We start from the raw sequence: 16547 nt of genomic DNA on the forward strand, positions 1-16547 counted from the left end.
CCTACTCTGGACTGAAGACATGAGACAGAATGCTTAGTGATGCTGCTCTGTACAGGAGTACACATGTCATCCATATGTAATAAACATTGTCACTGTCTAGGCTCTTCACTTTCTGTTCCAATGAAAGGAGACAAAAATGTAGCTTTCTCTTTATCATTGCCTGTATCTGCTTCTGAGATAAAGGAAGAGGAAAACAGCTTATGAATGTAATGCCAAAGCTAATGCTAGCTGGAGAAGAGCCTGAAGTGATAGGAAGAATTAGGCGCTTGGTATGGTTGAAGAGGACTCTACTACATTTCGGTTGGCAGAACTAAGGAGAAAGCGGTTCTGTATACCAAACCGCTTTGTGTCTTTAAGACCAGAAGGACTCTGTAATCAATGTTAAAGCCTGTAAACAAATATTCCAGCTGGGTAGGGTCATGAGTTGGTTTAGCTCACATATGTAAACTTTAATAGGCTCTAGCATTGATTCGGTGCATCTCTTACTGTAATTGCTGAATACAGGAAGCTTAAGCTTTATCTGTTAATCTTCAGTGCCTGTATTTTCTAGACTTGTAGGTAAAATACTGATGAGCTTTAACTCCTTAGGCATGCACACAATAGCAGCTCAGCTCCTTGGATCTGGGGCATCCATCAATGATACCATGTCAGATGGACAGACGCTACTACACATGGCAATACAGAGACAAGACAGTAAGAGCGCGCTGTTTTTGCTGGAACATCAGGCAGATATAAATGTCAGGTAAGATCTTAACTGATACAACACTCAGCTGGATATGTATCTAGGAACAGGCAGTGAGGATTGCCTGTGCATAGTGGCTTAAAGTTGGGTTCAGGTCATGATTTGCTAATAGTTATACATTTGATGCCTTTTTTTTACGGCATTAGTTATGGCTGAGGGAGCACATATGTGAACTCAGACCTATGTGTAGCTCCACTGGTCAGTACCTCCTCTTGGGGCTGCAGATCAAAGTGCCACTTCGTTGTCGGTAGAACAGAATCCTCCAAGAGACTCAAGTCCTAGAGGCATAAAATGGCACTGAATGTCTAGTCTCATCTATTTGCCAGCTTGTTGGAGCTGCATGTTTTCTACCATCTAAACTAGTTAGATGTAGCTCCAACAACAAGATTGACAGATTTTGCCTACTGAGTATCTCCTAGTCAAGTTAATGTTAGACTGAGCAAAATATTTATCTGCCTACATGATTGATGGGCTGTCTTTGAAATTTAGTGAGCTATGCTGTAGTGAATAAATGAATGTCACGGGTACAAACTGCCTAATACTGCTGTTGTGACATCAGTCTTTTTACCATTTCGTATTTCTGACTGTTGGCTTGAAGTGTTACCACAGTGCAGAGCTATTTGTTTCTGTGGCAGTAGGCTTGCTCTGGAGGAAATATATTCAAATAATGGCTGCACTTAAGGAAATGACAGTGTCTCTGAGCTGAGAACACTAGTATGCATTTCAAACTTCAGAAATCAATTGCTTGCTACTGAAGGGAGGGGGGAGCAAGGTAAACTACATAACTGTGCTGAAAAACAGGTGTGATGTGTTTTTGCTTGTCCATAGAGATGGTCTCACGCCTGCAAAAACACACACATGAGAACAATCCTTGGCTTTGCCAGTAAACCTCTATAACATGAGACCTGATCTTATAATGCAGTAGTAACGCACTTCAAACTGTCCTTGTTACAGAACACAGGATGGAGAGACTGCCTTACAGCTAGCCATAAAAAACCAGCTCCCTCTTGTGGTTGATGCTATTTGTACCAGGGGAGCAGACATGTCTGTGCCAGATGAGAAAGGAAATCCTCCTTTATGGCTTGCCTTAGAAAATAACCTGGAAGATATTGCATCGACTCTGGTAAGACCCAGTTGCTTTAACTTCATCTCACTTTTGTGCATCTTTCTAGCAACAAAAGGCTCATCAGCAAAAACTAACTTAATTCATGAAAACAGAACAGACCTGTACCACTGTGTAACTTCTAGAGGCTTTTCTTCACCAGAAGTTCTTCCTTGGGAAATCTTCTATGAACATTGTAGTCTGTGTAGCCAGATATCTTGCAGCCACTGTAATAAAAGAATATGCTATCTGGATTCTTCTTTCTGGAAGGAGTCTGGAAACAGCATACCAGATTTGTGTGATGATGGGCTTCCTGAGTAAAACTGCACACCCACGTGTATGCTTTAGAGTATGTGCTGGTTTCTATTGCATCTTAAGGTTCCATCAAGAAGGCCTTTAAAAGCTTATATTTACTTTTAAGGCTATTTACTTTCAGGCATAGGTGATCCAGTGGGAGACTTCTTAGACATAAGTAGACTTCCTTATGTCTCCTTCCTAAGGAAGTTACTTGGAAGCTTTGTCTCTGATAGCCCCTTAGTGTCTGCTAGAAACACCTGTTTAAAAGCTGTGCTGATGAGTGGAGAAAGACATCTTGCAACTGTACTTGACTCTGCTGGTATTGGATAAAAATTTTTATGAAATCAGCACTGAAATTCCTTGTGTGTAAACCTTGTAAATAGTTTGTAAAGTGAAGTGGAACAAGTATTAAGTGCCACATTGTTCGAGTAAGTACTTCTGTAGTAGAATACAAATATTAGATATACAATTTCTGGAAAAATCTGTTTAGCTGAATATATAGGAAAGCAAGTAAATGGGCTGGACCTTGAAAGGCAATGCCTGCTGATGCTACTTGAATTGCTTTAGGGGCTGTTAGCCAAACTGGCTTAAGACCTGCCTGCTCAGAGTATATGAATGAATATCTGCACTGTCAGTAAACACTACCTAGTTAAGTGTTACATAGTAGACCAATAAAACATTGGTCTGGAAGACACTGAAGTAGCTTTCTTAAAGTTCAATGACTGTTACAAGAGTAGATAAGGCATCTTAATGTCTGCCTCTAAGGGGTAATGTTTCAGAAGCATTAGTAAAAGGTGATATAAAGTAGTAGGAGCCTGCTGGAGACAAACTTGACTGCCTCGTTGTGCTTCTCCTTCTAGGTTCGACATGGCTGTGATTCAACCTGTTGGGGGTCAGGACCAAGTGGCTGCTTACAAACTCTTCTTCATAGAGCTATCGATGAGAACAGTGAACAAATAGCGTGCTTTCTTATTCGCAGGTCAGAGCCCCTTCTAATGTGCATGTATGCATTTTCCTGGCATTAATTAATTGCATGCTGTTTTGAGCCAGTAATAGGTATGTGCTTCATCAGACTTCTGGTGGGTGGATCGCGCTAATCTTAACACACATTCTGTTAATCTATATTAGCACCATCTTAATGACAAGAATCAAACTACAGCTAGGAACTTGTGCTTATTGAGAATGTGTCAGCAGTTGCTGGATCATCTTTTGTAAACTTTTTTCTGATCTTGTTTGGAACTGTTTAAATTCAAATTAAATGTGTTGTGTTGACTCTGCTGTGATTTGTTTCAGTGGCTGTGATGTGAATAGTCCCAGAAAACCAGGCCTGAATGGAGAAGGAGAAGAGGAAGCTCATGATGGACAGACACCCCTACACCTGGCAGCCTGCTGGGGACTAGAAGAGGTGATCCAGTGCCTTTTGGAGTTTGGTGCCAATGTAAATGCTCAGGTATGTAGAGCAGTTTCTTTGAAATGAATTCTTTGCCTCTAAGGTAGTGAAAACAAGCTTCTCTCTCAGCAGTGTATTTTGTTTGATAGGGAAAGGAATGTCCTTCTGCTGGGAGTGAGCCACTGTGGTGACTGGCTGCAGTTCTTCCTCCTTTCCTGTCTCTTGCTGCCAGACCTAGTGCTCATTAGCCCAAGCAATGGGTTAATTCAGGAACCTGTGCTGAAGGAAAATAATGATCCAGAAAACTTCTTGCAGTGTTTAGTTTTCTGATGTAATGTTTGGAATTCAACTCCTCTGTCCCTACTGTGAACTAAAGGCAGGAGCAGGGCTGTATTCTGCTGCAGTTAATCACTAGATCAGCTATAGTGTGAAACTCCAGAATACTCTACTTTGTTAGTATGTTTGGAGGTGTCTTCTGTTAGCAAGTAAACTGAGGTGAAGTGTAACTCATACTTACTTCACTTTTTGATTACACAGTAATCCTTAAACAGAAGCTTGACAAATAGCAGCAAAGGAAATGAATGCATCACGCTTCTAGGTCTTGATGCTATTGAAAACTACCTCAAAATGAATGACAAAACATAGTCACAAGCAGTCATGGCTGTAAACTGCTGCTTGATACAGACAGGTGACTAAACACCTTATTTGAATTTGCTAGACTTAGGTTTGAATTCTCATCCCTGCTCCCACAATGTCTGACTACATGGGAAATGTTACTCTGAGCTACTTCAGTGGCTCTGTAGCACAGGATTGAGGCCAACCTGTTGGGAGAAACAAGTGCGAGTTTGCTTTACTTAAACTGAATTTGACTTGCTGCAACTGCTTGGTGTTCCAGCCAAAGGCAGCTGGGTATGTCACAGAACAAAACCAAGAAGTTCCCCGGACTCTCAGAATTAGGGAAGGATTTTTGTATTCCTGAATCTTCATATAACAAACTTCCTGGTTTCCTTCTAGGATGCAGAAGGAAGAACTCCAATCCATGTTGCCATTAGCAACCAACACAATGTTATCATTCAGCTTATGATTTCACATCCCGATATTAAGCTAAATGTACGTGACAGGCAAGGAATGACTCCCTTTGCATGTGCTATGACGTATAAAAATAACAAAGCAGCTGAAGCAATTTTGAAGAGGGAACCTGGAGCTGCTGAGCAGGTAAGCTGGGAGTATTCAAAGCATGCTGGCCATCTTACTGCACTCATTTGTGATGATAGGTATTCCACAAGTAAATTCTGCTTATCCTTTTGTGGCTTTACATGGGGTGACGTTTTGCCAGGTGCCAGTTTTCTGTAGCAGGGTTTATTGGGAAACTGTGGGTGTGTATAAGAACACCAAGGGTTAGTGGCTCCTCAGACCTCATCTTGGCAGTACTAAATTGAGGAATAGGTGTATGTGTATATAAGGAGCAAGTTCTGACTCCACTGTCTTGTGATGGTCTAGTACAAAAATCCTCTAGCTTTCCTAAAGCTATCCAGAAGAGAAACCCTGACCTAAAGTAACTGAATAATAGATGCTCTGCTGCACTGCTGAACTATAAAACCTTCAACTGTATCTTCAGGCTTCTGGTGTGACACTTCAGGCAGCTGTTCAGGAGTTTCTTCCTACCCTGTGTAAGTTTAATGACTAAAGTATTTGAGTGCTTAGTGAGCTCTTGCAATATGTCTAAAACATGGAGACAAATACAACCAGTGCTAAATATGCTTTAACATCAGTTTTGAAGGCAAAGATTAACAACATGCACTTGGTATTAAGTCAAAAAATGAATGCACTTTGCATTGGTGTGGCAGGATTGCATGTTTCTTCCTTCTCTGGTGTTAACTCCCAGATTGACTCAAGCTTGTTTCATTTAACTGAGTTTATTGTTAACTGTGGCTCAGTACTTACTACAACAGCTGTTAACCTTTTGTCTGTCATAATGCTCCCCTCTGTGTGCCCAAGAAATGACTTGGTTATAAAGTAGAAATAGCCTGAAGCAGACTAGAGCAAGCAGTTGCAGCTGATCATTTTTCAGTGTATTTGATAGTCACATCTATCAAATAAGTCTAATATCAAGTGGTGAAAGGAACAAGACTACAGTTCACCTCAAGTAGAGGGAGCAGGTATCTGTTGGTGAAAGTATGTCCTACTACATACGAACTTGCTGTTCTGCAGAACTAACACTTCACTTCCCCTGCCCTTTCTGCCACAGGTTGATAATAAAGGCCGGAATTTCCTACATGTAGCTGTTCAGAACTCAGACATTGAGAGTGTGCTGTTCCTGATAAGTGTACAAGCTAATGTAAACTCTCGGGTCCAGGATGCCTCCAAACTGACGCCCCTCCACCTGGCTGTACAAGCTGGCTCAGAGATCATTGTGCGTAACCTGGTATGTACTGGAGAGCCATTTTTCCTCTGCTTAAAAATGCATGTTGCCTCTAGGCTGAAGGTGACACCACTTCCGAAACAGAACTCGGGCTTGTGCAAAGCTCCCTTAGCTTGTACGGTTAGCTGAGCTGCATCAGTAGCCTTCATACGAGCGCGTTGGATTTGCAGCAGTCGCTAGGCAGTGTGGCGCAGTGTAAAGGAAGGGTCTTGCCCTGCATGTTCTGCAGATAGGAACACCGGTTGCAGCAGCTCAGTGGCGATAGCATTTCGAGTATGCTGGAGACCTAGAAGTATCTGTGTGCAGTGGACCCTTGTATACTTCATTCACAGAAATAAACTGTTGGCTAATAGCCCTGAAAACATCTTTGAACGTGTTCCTTCTTGCATCTTGACAGTTGCTTGCAGGTGCCCAGGTGAATGAACTGACTAAGCATCGTCAGACTGCTCTTCACTTAGCAGCCCAGCAAGATCTGCCCACCATTTGTTCAGTCCTTCTGGAGAATGGAGTGGACTTTGCAGCTGCAGATGAAAATGGAAATAACGGTAAACTGCTGAAGTTCTGCAAGTAGATGTAAACACTTCAGTAGGTCTGTTTTAATGCTCTTTCCTAGCGGTAGAGAGCCCTGTGAATGGGCTCTGCACTTCAAAGATGAAAAGCATGAAAGGGTCAGAAATCAAGGCTGGTGGAAGGAGTTTTGGAGGGGGGAAGTGGAAGGGGAGTGCTTAATTCTATCAGGCTGCAACTGTTGCTGATGTCAACTACTTCAGATTCTTGAAGCTTCTCTTCTATTTTACAGCTCTTCACCTGGCAGTGATGCATGGTCGTCTGAACAACATCCGGGTCCTCCTCACAGAGTGCAATGTAGATGCAGAGGCCTTTAATATTAGGTAATTAGTATGGTCTTAACAGACTAAAAGAAACACAGTGTGTTTTTAAAATATGTGCTGGTATGAATAGATGGAAAGAAAGCAAATATTTTACTTGGATCATGGTGTTTCTACACTAATTTTACAGTAAGGTGTGTAGAGCATGCTGTGTTGAATCATGTGGGCATTATGTGTACCAAGAAAAGGAAGTTAAAGGAGGCAGTTGTGTGATGTACTGAGTTCCTTTTGGTTCAGACTTAAACAATGCTACACCTAAGCCAGAACCAAGAAGTTGGATAACTGTGGTAGCAAGCAGACTTTGATCAGGATAACAAACTTTTCCCCAGAGGCCAGTCACCAATGCATATTCTGGGACAATATGGGAAAGATAACGCAGCAGCCATCTGTGACCTCTTCTTGGAGTGTATGCCAGAATACCCTCTGGACAAACCTGATGCTGAAGGAAACACAGGTAGGTGCAGTTCAACAGCTATTAAACTTGAAAGTCACTCAAGCCATATTAATGGTATGCCACCCTTAAAGCTGGAATAATTGGCAGTAGTATGTAAAATGTTAAATACTGCTAGATGCTAACATTACACAGAAACTTAAAAGAACTAAAGACCTTACTTTGGACTGAGTGTAACACAAGACCTACTACTCTGTCAGCAGGGAAGTATCTGGTTTTATTTTTCAGTGCTCCTGTTGGCTTACATGAAGGGAAATGCTAACTTGTGTCGTGCAATAGTAAGAGCTGGAGCTCGTCTTGGAGTTAACAATAATCAAGGAATCAATATCTTCAACTACCAAGTTGCTACAAAACAGCTTCTCTTTAGACTGCTGGGTAAGTACTACTTGCTGCAGTTGGAAAGTGTTTTCAGCTTATGCTTCTGAGATACTTTAGAGGAAAGAACTCTGGACATCTGGCATAGGTGACTAATTCTGGAGGGGCTGAACCTTCTGAGTATTCTACCACTTTAAATGGGTGGTTGAAATAACTATTTTTCTCATGATCAGCTGAAAAGTTGCCCAGTGCAGACCTGTCAGACTTGTATTACTTTTTCTGGAAGGATAGACACAAAGAACCCTGGCTGATGTTGTAGTCTAATGCAGCTTAAAATCTAGATACTGCTTTAACTTGTGCTGTGTGGTCACCGTGGATGATGTGATGCTGGTGAAAGCAGCTACACACTGTCTACAAGCAAGACCACAACTACTGCAAGAGTAGTCAAATGCCAGATGCAACCTAAAACTTGAAAAAGCTTCCTTAATCTTACAGTGTCCTCAAGAAGTGTCTGAGCCCATTTTGCCTTTACACTTTTGCCTCTTTAACAGATATGCTGACAAAAGAACCTCCCTGGTGTGATGGCTCCAACTGCTATGAATGCACTGCCAAATTTGGAGTCACAACAAGAAAGCATCACTGGTAATATGACACATCTTGCTGTGCCTACAAGGAAATGGATTCCTTTTTCCAAATGCAGCTAGGCTTATTCCTTCTGGGGGTTTAGGAAATCCCGTGTTACTGTAGGTGTATAACCAGCAATCCATCTGGAACATTGCACCCTGTCCTAGCTGTTAGATCAGTAACTTGTGGTCTGACTAAAATTGTATTTTCAGCAGACTGTGTACCTGATTCTGATTTGTAGAAAATGAGGAAATCGCATCAGAGTTCTAGTAGTGGAACTGAGGATTTAGATGCCCACTTTCAGCAGTGGGGCTGACTTGCTGTCACATCAACATGAGTTGCCTTTTCTTAACTAGTCTGGACTTCTACAGAATGTGCTGTGTTGCATGGGTGTTGATTTTTCAGTGTCCAGAGAAACTGCATGTGTCAGCTAGTGGTACTAAGGGACTAGTGTAGAAGCTGCATGTTTCAGGCATTAGTAGTCAGTTATTGTGTGAGAGATATCAAAGATACAAGCAAAATGTAGCATTTCAGTTGCTAACCTACCTTTGTAGCGATATGATGACTGAAGAATATCAAACAGTAAAACCCTGGTGTTCACATGAATTCACTTTTCTCCCCCCCTCTTCTATCAACAGCCGACACTGTGGACGCCTGCTCTGCCATAAGTGCTCAACAAAGGAGATTCCCATCATAAAATTTGATCTGAACAAGCCAGTTCGAGTTTGCAACATATGCTTTGATGTCCTGACTCTGGGAGGAGTCTCCTAGTATGCTGTGGAAGTAAAGGGATTCCCAGTCAGTGCTCCTGACAACAGCTCTGCTTACAAGCCCTCTGGATAGGGAAGAGGAGGCCTATACATGTCTTCTGCAATAGACTGAACTAATTAAGGACCCTGCTAAGATAGATTCTGGTATAAAGGACTTTGTATGACTGTAAATGTATTGGGCTGTGATAGACTTTACTAGGAATTTGAGTGGATTGTTGAAACCAAGTGACAAAAGAATTTAGACCCTCTTCTAGTTGCAGTGGGGTATGGAAGCTAAAATTGTTAGGCTGATATCTGAATTGACATAAAACAGGTCTGTCCTTGACATGGTGCTTAGCACTGAGCAACTCTCTGTGGCTTTCAGGCTGCTTAGTAGGGATGGCATTAAATTTCAGGGTAACCAGGTATCTCTTTGCTTTTGTCTTAAAGATAAACGTTCCCTTTCTCTAGAGAAGATTCCTTGTGAAGCTAGACTGAGCTGTTGCAACCACTGTTCACTGCAAGAAACTCGTCAAAACAAACAGGAGTAGTTCTAAGCAGAGCTCAAGAATTGTGGCCTTACACAGAAAGCTTTACAGCATCTGATGCAAAGCAGTCAGAATTGCAGATCCACATCTCGATACCTCCTCGGTAAATGTCTCACGAGCTTTAGCATGTTCAGGAGAAGTGCAAGGTGGTTTTAGCCAGTAAGTACTCTTGCTCATGCCTGCTAGAGCTGTCAGTCTACTTCATTGCACTTTCATATTTATGTTGCCAGTCTTTCCAGTTCGTGATACTTGTGTAAATGCACACGAGTGCGCTGAAGGGCCGAAACATACGCTAAGTGCAGAAACACTAAAACTGGTTGAGTAGTCTAACTTGCAATACAGCAATAAATGCTGAAGTGCATTATGAGTCCTGTGAGGGACAGTAGCACTTTCCTTTGGTTTAAAGACCCTGGTTAGCTGCTGCAGGAGAGTCGGTAACCCTACCAGTGTAGAATGTGCTGTGCCTCTAGGTGTTAAATTTGGGTCTGATTTCAGCAGGGACTGTATTTGGAGGCTTTTTATTAACATTAAACCTCTGGCCTCAAAGGAAGGATTCTGAATTGGCTGTGCAGTGCCAGGCATTTGGGTTAAGCTGCAGTATTTTAATGTAGGTTGGTTGTGCTCTCTTAAACATGCTGAATCTGTAAAAATCCAACACCATGCTGTCTAGGTAGACAGGAAAGTACATTGCTGATGGACAAGGTTACGTACATTTTGGTGGGCAAAGGCTTCAGTCAGAAAAAAATGCTTACCTAAGCAAAACTACATGCCACACTAAGGCTGCTTTCATACCAAGAGGTGAACCTAGTTTAGACTGAACTCAGCATTCCTCATCTCTACTCCATGAACTGGTGTGCATTTATGTAATGACTTATCTCCAGTGTACAGTATGGACAAGCTGGTGACACATTGCCCTGTCTGGAATAGTGACTTGTCAGTCTTAGAGCAAGATGAGGTGATAAACCAGACTGCTGCTTTATGGGAGACTTGCTTGAGGTTTTTCCTTAAACCTGTACAAGGAAAGGATGGGAGAGGGTGTAACTGCTGACATTTGCACAATGAATTTCACATCAAGTCTCACCTGATCCGCACTTTGATCTTCCAAGATGCATATATTATAACTGGAATCTCACCCTTGTAACACTAGAAAAGAATATTGGATGATGAATACAAATTTGCCTCACTGTTTAATGTCTGCTGCTGTCACATTCCAACAGAATGCCCTGGGTAACACGACTGGGCTCCAACACAGATGCAAGTGGTGCTTCTCTGGCACAATGTTCTGTATACTGCCTTGTAGGCTTCTGGGTGAATGAGGTGGAAAATAATGGGTTTTAAAGCATTTAATTGCAAGCTACAGTTTGGGGTATTTGAGTGAAAGATGATGGAAAATGTTGTAGTCTGTTGCCTTCTGATGTTGCAGAATGGCTGCAAGTCTCTAGCAGTGAAAGATAACGATGCAAGTGCATTTGGTGAAACAAGTCTTGACTCTAGTGTGTGCCTTTAACATGTTGATTTCCCTCTTGGTTTGGAGCTGCAGTGCTGTGGAGTGGTAAGTGTGTGCTCAGAATACTGAAAGATCATGGTAGAGGAGTGTTCTCCTGAGGCCACAGCCTATGGGCTTCGGCTTAACTGGGAATCTGCACAGCATGGAACTGCTAAAGCATTTCAGCCTCTCAGTGATGGGAGGGGCAAGGGAGCCGAGAGCTCAGCTCTAACTGAATAAGCAACCTTTTAAATGATGAAAAATGTTGATCTTGTGAAGATTCAACTGAATGGCAAATTTAAGGCTGGCTAGTTGCTCTTTTAAAAGTAAATATTAATTACAACTGGCCAAAAGTCTGGGAAACCATGTGTAATGCTCCTAGTTGGCTTTTTACAGCCAATACTGTACCAGCTTGCTTTCTCACTGAAGTCTGAAAGTTAAGGATATTGATACACTGATGTACAGCCTGAGGTGTTCATGAAATTTAAAGCAACTAAATTAATTAAATTTGATCCTTCTAAAGTGCCTTTTGAGATAGTTTCCTTCCAGCCAACTCTAAACAGCTTTCTGGCAGAGTTAAAGGGGAAAAGCTCCCAACCAAAACCCAAGTTAGTTCTCTTCTAGCTCTTCAACTAAAGAGGTTGATGCCACCAAACTACTGGTGGGGCTCAGTCCTTTATGTATTCTGCCTGGTATTGGTCTGAACTCTCAGATTTGGGAGGGGAGGGGGGAAGAGGAGTTTTGCTGGCAATGCTCCACTGCAGGGTACAAATGTGAATGGGAGCACTTGGTAACGTAGTAGTGGTCAACACATTTCTAACTCCATAAACAACTGCTCTCACTTTTTGCAGCGTAGTACAGTTGTGACCAAAACCCCACCCCTCTTACTCGCTGCCTGAGTGGTATCCCTTAACTCGAGGCTCCTGGCTGCCAAGTGTTGAACAAAAAGGGTGCAGGGAGAACAAACTGAGGTCTGTCCCTGGGCAGGGATCTGTGGGAGAGGGCGGCGGGCGCGTCAGCAGGGCTGCATGGGAAGCCTGTCGTAGTTCATAGTGTAGGAGTTTGTTCGGAGGGTGAATTCCCTTTGGCTGCTGGCATCCAGTACTCCTGCACAAGCACAAAACGTGCTCTGGCTTAAGTTTTAATTTGTGTATCTAACAAAGGTGTAGTTGCTGTTTCACGCCACTAAGTGGAGTGAGAATGTTGGTGTTGGAGGTACTAACAGAGCAGAGCGAGTTGCTGGCTAAAAGCTGACAGATGCCTTAACGACTTCCTGTGCTGGAGATCAATGGCTTGTGCAGCTTCTCACCTAGTGCTTATCAACTAACGCAACAACACGGGAGGCCAAGGCTGGGGTTTTTGTAGATCAGATGTTAATAGGCAAGTCCTCTCTTCCTGTAACCAGCAGTTGGATACTGCAGCAAACTCATCTCTAGAGGAATTGAGGCTTGTACGAGTGATAACAGTAACTGAACGTTCAAATACCCTCTGTGAAATGGGAAGGGAAGTCTTAGAACAATGGCATTTTATCTGCAGCATTTGTCTGGAGTCATTGTACAAATGTATTTTTCCAATATGCATTACTTTGTTGTGTAATTCTACTTGTAATAAAATGCATAACTAGATAATGCAGTGTGGGGTGGAAACCTTGAAGTGTCTTCTCCTGCAGAGACAGCTGCTCCTCTGCAAGCTGTCCTTCCCCAGCCACAAGGAAAACTAGGGATCCAACATTCTGCTGGGCATGCAGCTTCATCCTCTGTTCTGAAATTATTCTGGGTAGTTGCTTTAACGTTGTGGAGCTGCTACAACTGCTCTATTGCCTGACAGGGTCTGGTGTTTCAGTTTATACCACATTGTCCTCTTGAATGCCTTGTGCTAGCCTCATCCATAACCATTCTCATGAAACAATCCTGACTTCTTCCAGGTCAGAGCTCCACCAGCCTGTGGTATACTGCAGGAAAAGGAGAGCTGTGGTGCAACAGCACTACCCTCAAAAACATCTGTGTGAGACTGTGATGCGTTAGTCTTCTGCTAGTAAAACTTACCCAAGTACAGAGGAATGGTGAGCTTTAAAACTTACCCAAGTATGGAGGAATGGTGAGCTTTTTTAGAGCGCTCCCTGCCCTGGGATAATCCAGCTGAGCTTTGGAAGAGGAGTAGGAACAAGACAGGGAACAAGACAGTCTTGGGGCGCTACAGGTTGGTGAGGGTGTCTCCTTCTTTGCTGTCACAGATGACTTAATTCTAGTGCAAGACAAACTCCTCCTCCCCAAACACTAAAATGAGGAATAAGCTGTGAACTGGCTTTCAACCAACTTTGATTTTTGAGTAGCTCTTAGGATCATTAGGATCAAAACCATGACCTCAGCATTTCAGCACTGTTCTTTTTTTGAGTAGCTCTTAGGATCAAAAGCATGACCTCAGCATTTCAGCACTGTTTGCATAGAGCTCAAGCACACAGCAAGATGGAACTTGCTTGAAGGTTGCAGAGCTGATCATCCTTCAGTGGGATGTCAGTGTCAAAAGGCTTGTGCCACTGCCTTGCCCTTACACACTACTTCCTACAGTATTTCAATAGCTAGAGTTTGCTGCAACTTTAAAGCTATTGGGCAAGTGCCTTGAAGTAACTTATTGGGGATGTTTTGACCTCTAAATGCAAATTCTTGTTAACAACGTGATGTCCAAAAGCAAAGGACATGCTGACATAATGCCCACGGAGTTGTTGAGGCAGCGATGCGCTGCTTTGGGGTGTTTTCCTGCAGATTCTGCACAGCTTGCCCTCTGGGGTTGTTGGGTGAAGTGGGTAGCCTGCTGCAATCCCACAGCTGGCACAAGCCCATGGTTGAGTTTCAGTCCTAGAAGTGTGAGTGGGTGCTCAAACAGGGTGGGATGGCTCTGCTGCCACTCATCTACACATCCAGCTTCACCTATGGCCTGTAAGAGCTGGCGCAGCTGCCTGACAGTGCTGTAGGGGACTTCCCAAGATTTTGATGGAAAAGACACAATAGAACCAGGTGAAAAACCAATCCAAACATTTATTACAATAAGCATGAAGACACACAACAGAACCAGGTGAAAAACCAAACATTTATTACAATAAGCATGTTCACATGTTTCAGTTGCTGCGTGGCTCACCTCACCCCCACAGGCGAAAGGCGCTGGAACAGGCGGCACTGTCACTGCAGCGCAGTGACTGCTCTTGCTCCGAGGCAATGCTGCCAGGCTCCTCCAAACTTGCTAGTTAGTAACTCATGACCGAGATGTGTGGGACTTTCTTCAGAGGAGGGAGCAGCTCAGAACTATGGAGTTAATAACTGCCTTCCAGCTGTTTGTGATGAGGTGACAGCTGCCTGAAGGAAAAGAACTGAACACTGCTGGACTGGGTGATCTGGGCGTGTGTTCCAAGGCTGCAGCTACACCACAAACTGATTCTAACACTGGATTCTATGAAAAACAGCAACTGCTTCCATGCAGCCTGGGCTTTGTAACATCTAGGCCCTCTGCAGGTACTCCCTTGTCCTTTTCATCCCCTGCAGAAATGGAAACAGCCTGCCCTGCTCCTTCAGGAGTCACCTGTGTTACCGAGTTGCCAGCTGGGATAAACTGCGTATGGACTTTAAGGGAGCTGGGCCTTGTGGGGACACACCCAGCCTCCGGTTCTAGGCTGCTGGACAGGTACCAGATGGGAAGAGGTCACATACCGGGACGGAAGTGGGAGGCAGGTTACAGCAGGATGGCCGTGTTGCCATGTAACTTTTGTTACTGCCTGTTTAAAACTTCCACTTCCTCATCTGAGTAGTTCTGGAAGTAGTGAATCAGGATCAGGATGTTGAGGTTAATGTAAAACAATGACCCTTGTAGGTGGCTTCCAGTATCTTCTTTGCACGGTATCTAAAATAAACACTAAATAAGGAAATGCAGCTCTGACCTTTGCCTCTGTACTCCAAGAATTTGATAAAGCACACGTATAACTGAACCGCACAAGTTCCTAGGTACAACGTACCTTAACTGTAGAAGACCTCCAGGCTTCCTGCTGCTACCTTTGAACTCCTTGGAGTAAATCGGGTGCAATGGCACTACAGTGCAGCAGGCAGAGTTCGAGCTGGAGGACAGGGCATAACCTGAGGTCAGCAGTGCTGCAGCAGTTCTTGCGCTCACCACCTCGCTGCCTCAAACCACAACGCGTTGCACCCACCACCGTGCGCACGAGCACCCATTTCCTGACTGCGTTAGCCATCGCTTTTTAAAGATAATTCAGGCTGTGCATCTTACAGCGTGTTGTAAAGCCAGGTGTAAAAATACCCTAGGAGATACCACTGAGAAAGCAAGCATCCCGCTACTGACTTTTTAGCCGCTCACTTGGCTAAAGTGTTTCCTCCTCCTCTGAAGTCCACCTCCCTGCGTTAAAAAAGAGTCATAACTAACATGACATTGCTCTCTTCACCCAGACAGGGCATGGAGCTGGAGATGGAGCTGCAACTGCCCGCCCGAAGCGCAACATTTCGCCGCAGGACTCTACACCCCCACCTCGGCGTCACACCTTCAGGACACACTGCTCAGAGAGTGGATGGCAGCCCTCGTATTCCTCCAGGTGAGGGTTGTCCAGATCACCTCTGTCGCTGTGCTCGGCGGAGGCAGGCTGGCCCCATGGAGGGCCTGTAGCCCTCACGCACACGCAGTGACTCCCCCTCGAACCGGGTTGGTACAGCTTCCGGGGGACTCCCGTCCAGTCTCTGTTCACTCCCCCACTAAGAATGGAAAGTGAGAACAAATTACAATTCAAACCCGTGAAAATCCTTCCAGCGAATAGCGAACCATCAGGAAAACCAAGACCATCTGGGAGAGTCAGAACTAACAGTGCACTCACTGGGGTAGACTTTGCTCCCGACAGCCAACATCCTGCAGCTATCTGACACCGTTTTATTGGCTCTGCTTCAGGAACCTGTGGCCCGAACCTGGTTTTATCCATGCTGCTACATGTCCTCGCCCTTCTGGGACCAACCAACTTCTGCTTCCCGGGCTTCTACTGCCGGAAAAGGGATCATAGCCTTACGTAGCACAGCGTATCTAATGGCAAAATGCCTTTTCTGGGAGTAGCTAATTGCTCACAGATAACTGCACGCTGCCTTCTGTGCCATGGTTTTGAGAAGTAGGGCAAAAGGAAAACAAAAAAAAAGGCTGAGGTACTTCCACAACTGCTTCATCGTGTGCCAAATTCTGCCTGTTCCCCCAATCTTTTAAGCCTGTAAACTCTGTGTGGTGGGTTGACCCAGGCCAAAGCCACCCTGTCACTGCCCTCCTCAGTTGGGCAAGGGGGAGAAAATACAGGGAAAGGCTCGTGGGTCAAAATATGGACAGGGAAAGATCACTCAGCAATTACCTTCAGTGGCAAACCAGATTCTGTTTGGAAAAAAAATAATTTTGTTACCAATCCAATCAAAGTAGGATAATGAGACATAAAACCAAATCTTAAAACACCTTCCGCCTCCACCCCACCCTTCTTTTCCCAGGTTCAACTTTGCTCCCCATTTCTC

At 44.0% G+C, this 16547-nt stretch overlaps 2 protein-coding genes across 2 annotated transcripts; one reads left to right on the forward strand and one right to left on the reverse strand.

Annotated features, from left to right (window-relative positions):
* The first annotated feature begins 590 nt into the window (after positions 1 to 590).
* On the forward strand, positions 591 to 9040 carry LOC104514244 (ankyrin repeat and FYVE domain-containing protein 1). Its single transcript, XM_010157864.1, has 12 exons — positions 591 to 742; positions 1697 to 1865; positions 3002 to 3120; positions 3435 to 3591; positions 4546 to 4746; positions 5780 to 5956; positions 6351 to 6498; positions 6753 to 6843; positions 7170 to 7294; positions 7520 to 7666; positions 8158 to 8248; positions 8869 to 9040. The coding sequence occupies exons 1-12, from the start codon at positions 591 to 593 to the stop codon at positions 8999 to 9001; spliced, it is 1710 nt and encodes a 569-aa protein (XP_010156166.1). The 3' UTR covers positions 9002 to 9040.
* A 6507-nt stretch (positions 9041 to 15547) lies between these two features.
* Positions 15548 to 15761, reverse strand: LOC104514245 (neuferricin-like; the record flags this gene model as incomplete). Its single annotated transcript, XM_010157865.1, has 1 exon — positions 15548 to 15761. A coding segment is annotated over one exon (214 nt), but the record flags the coding sequence as incomplete, so codon positions are not given.
* Positions 15762 to 16547: the final 786 nt, after the last annotated feature.

The sequence above is a fragment of the Eurypyga helias genome, unplaced genomic scaffold (assembly GCF_000690775.1).
Source record: "Eurypyga helias isolate BGI_N326 unplaced genomic scaffold, ASM69077v1 scaffold8218, whole genome shotgun sequence".
Taxonomy (NCBI): domain Eukaryota; kingdom Metazoa; phylum Chordata; class Aves; order Eurypygiformes; family Eurypygidae; genus Eurypyga; species Eurypyga helias.

Bases quoted from the DNA above. Each gene is read 5' to 3' on its own strand.
- LOC104514244 (XM_010157864.1), top strand. From the start codon at position 591: ATGCACACAATAGCAGCTCAGCTCCTTGGATCTGGGGCATCCATCAAT. The intron at 3,121-3,434 runs GTCAGAGCCCCT...GATTTGTTTCAG, and splicing joins GCGTGCTTTCTTATTCGCAG to TGGCTGTGATGTGAATAGTC. The intron at 3,592-4,545 runs GTATGTAGAGCA...GTTTCCTTCTAG, and splicing joins GTGCCAATGTAAATGCTCAG to GATGCAGAAGGAAGAACTCC.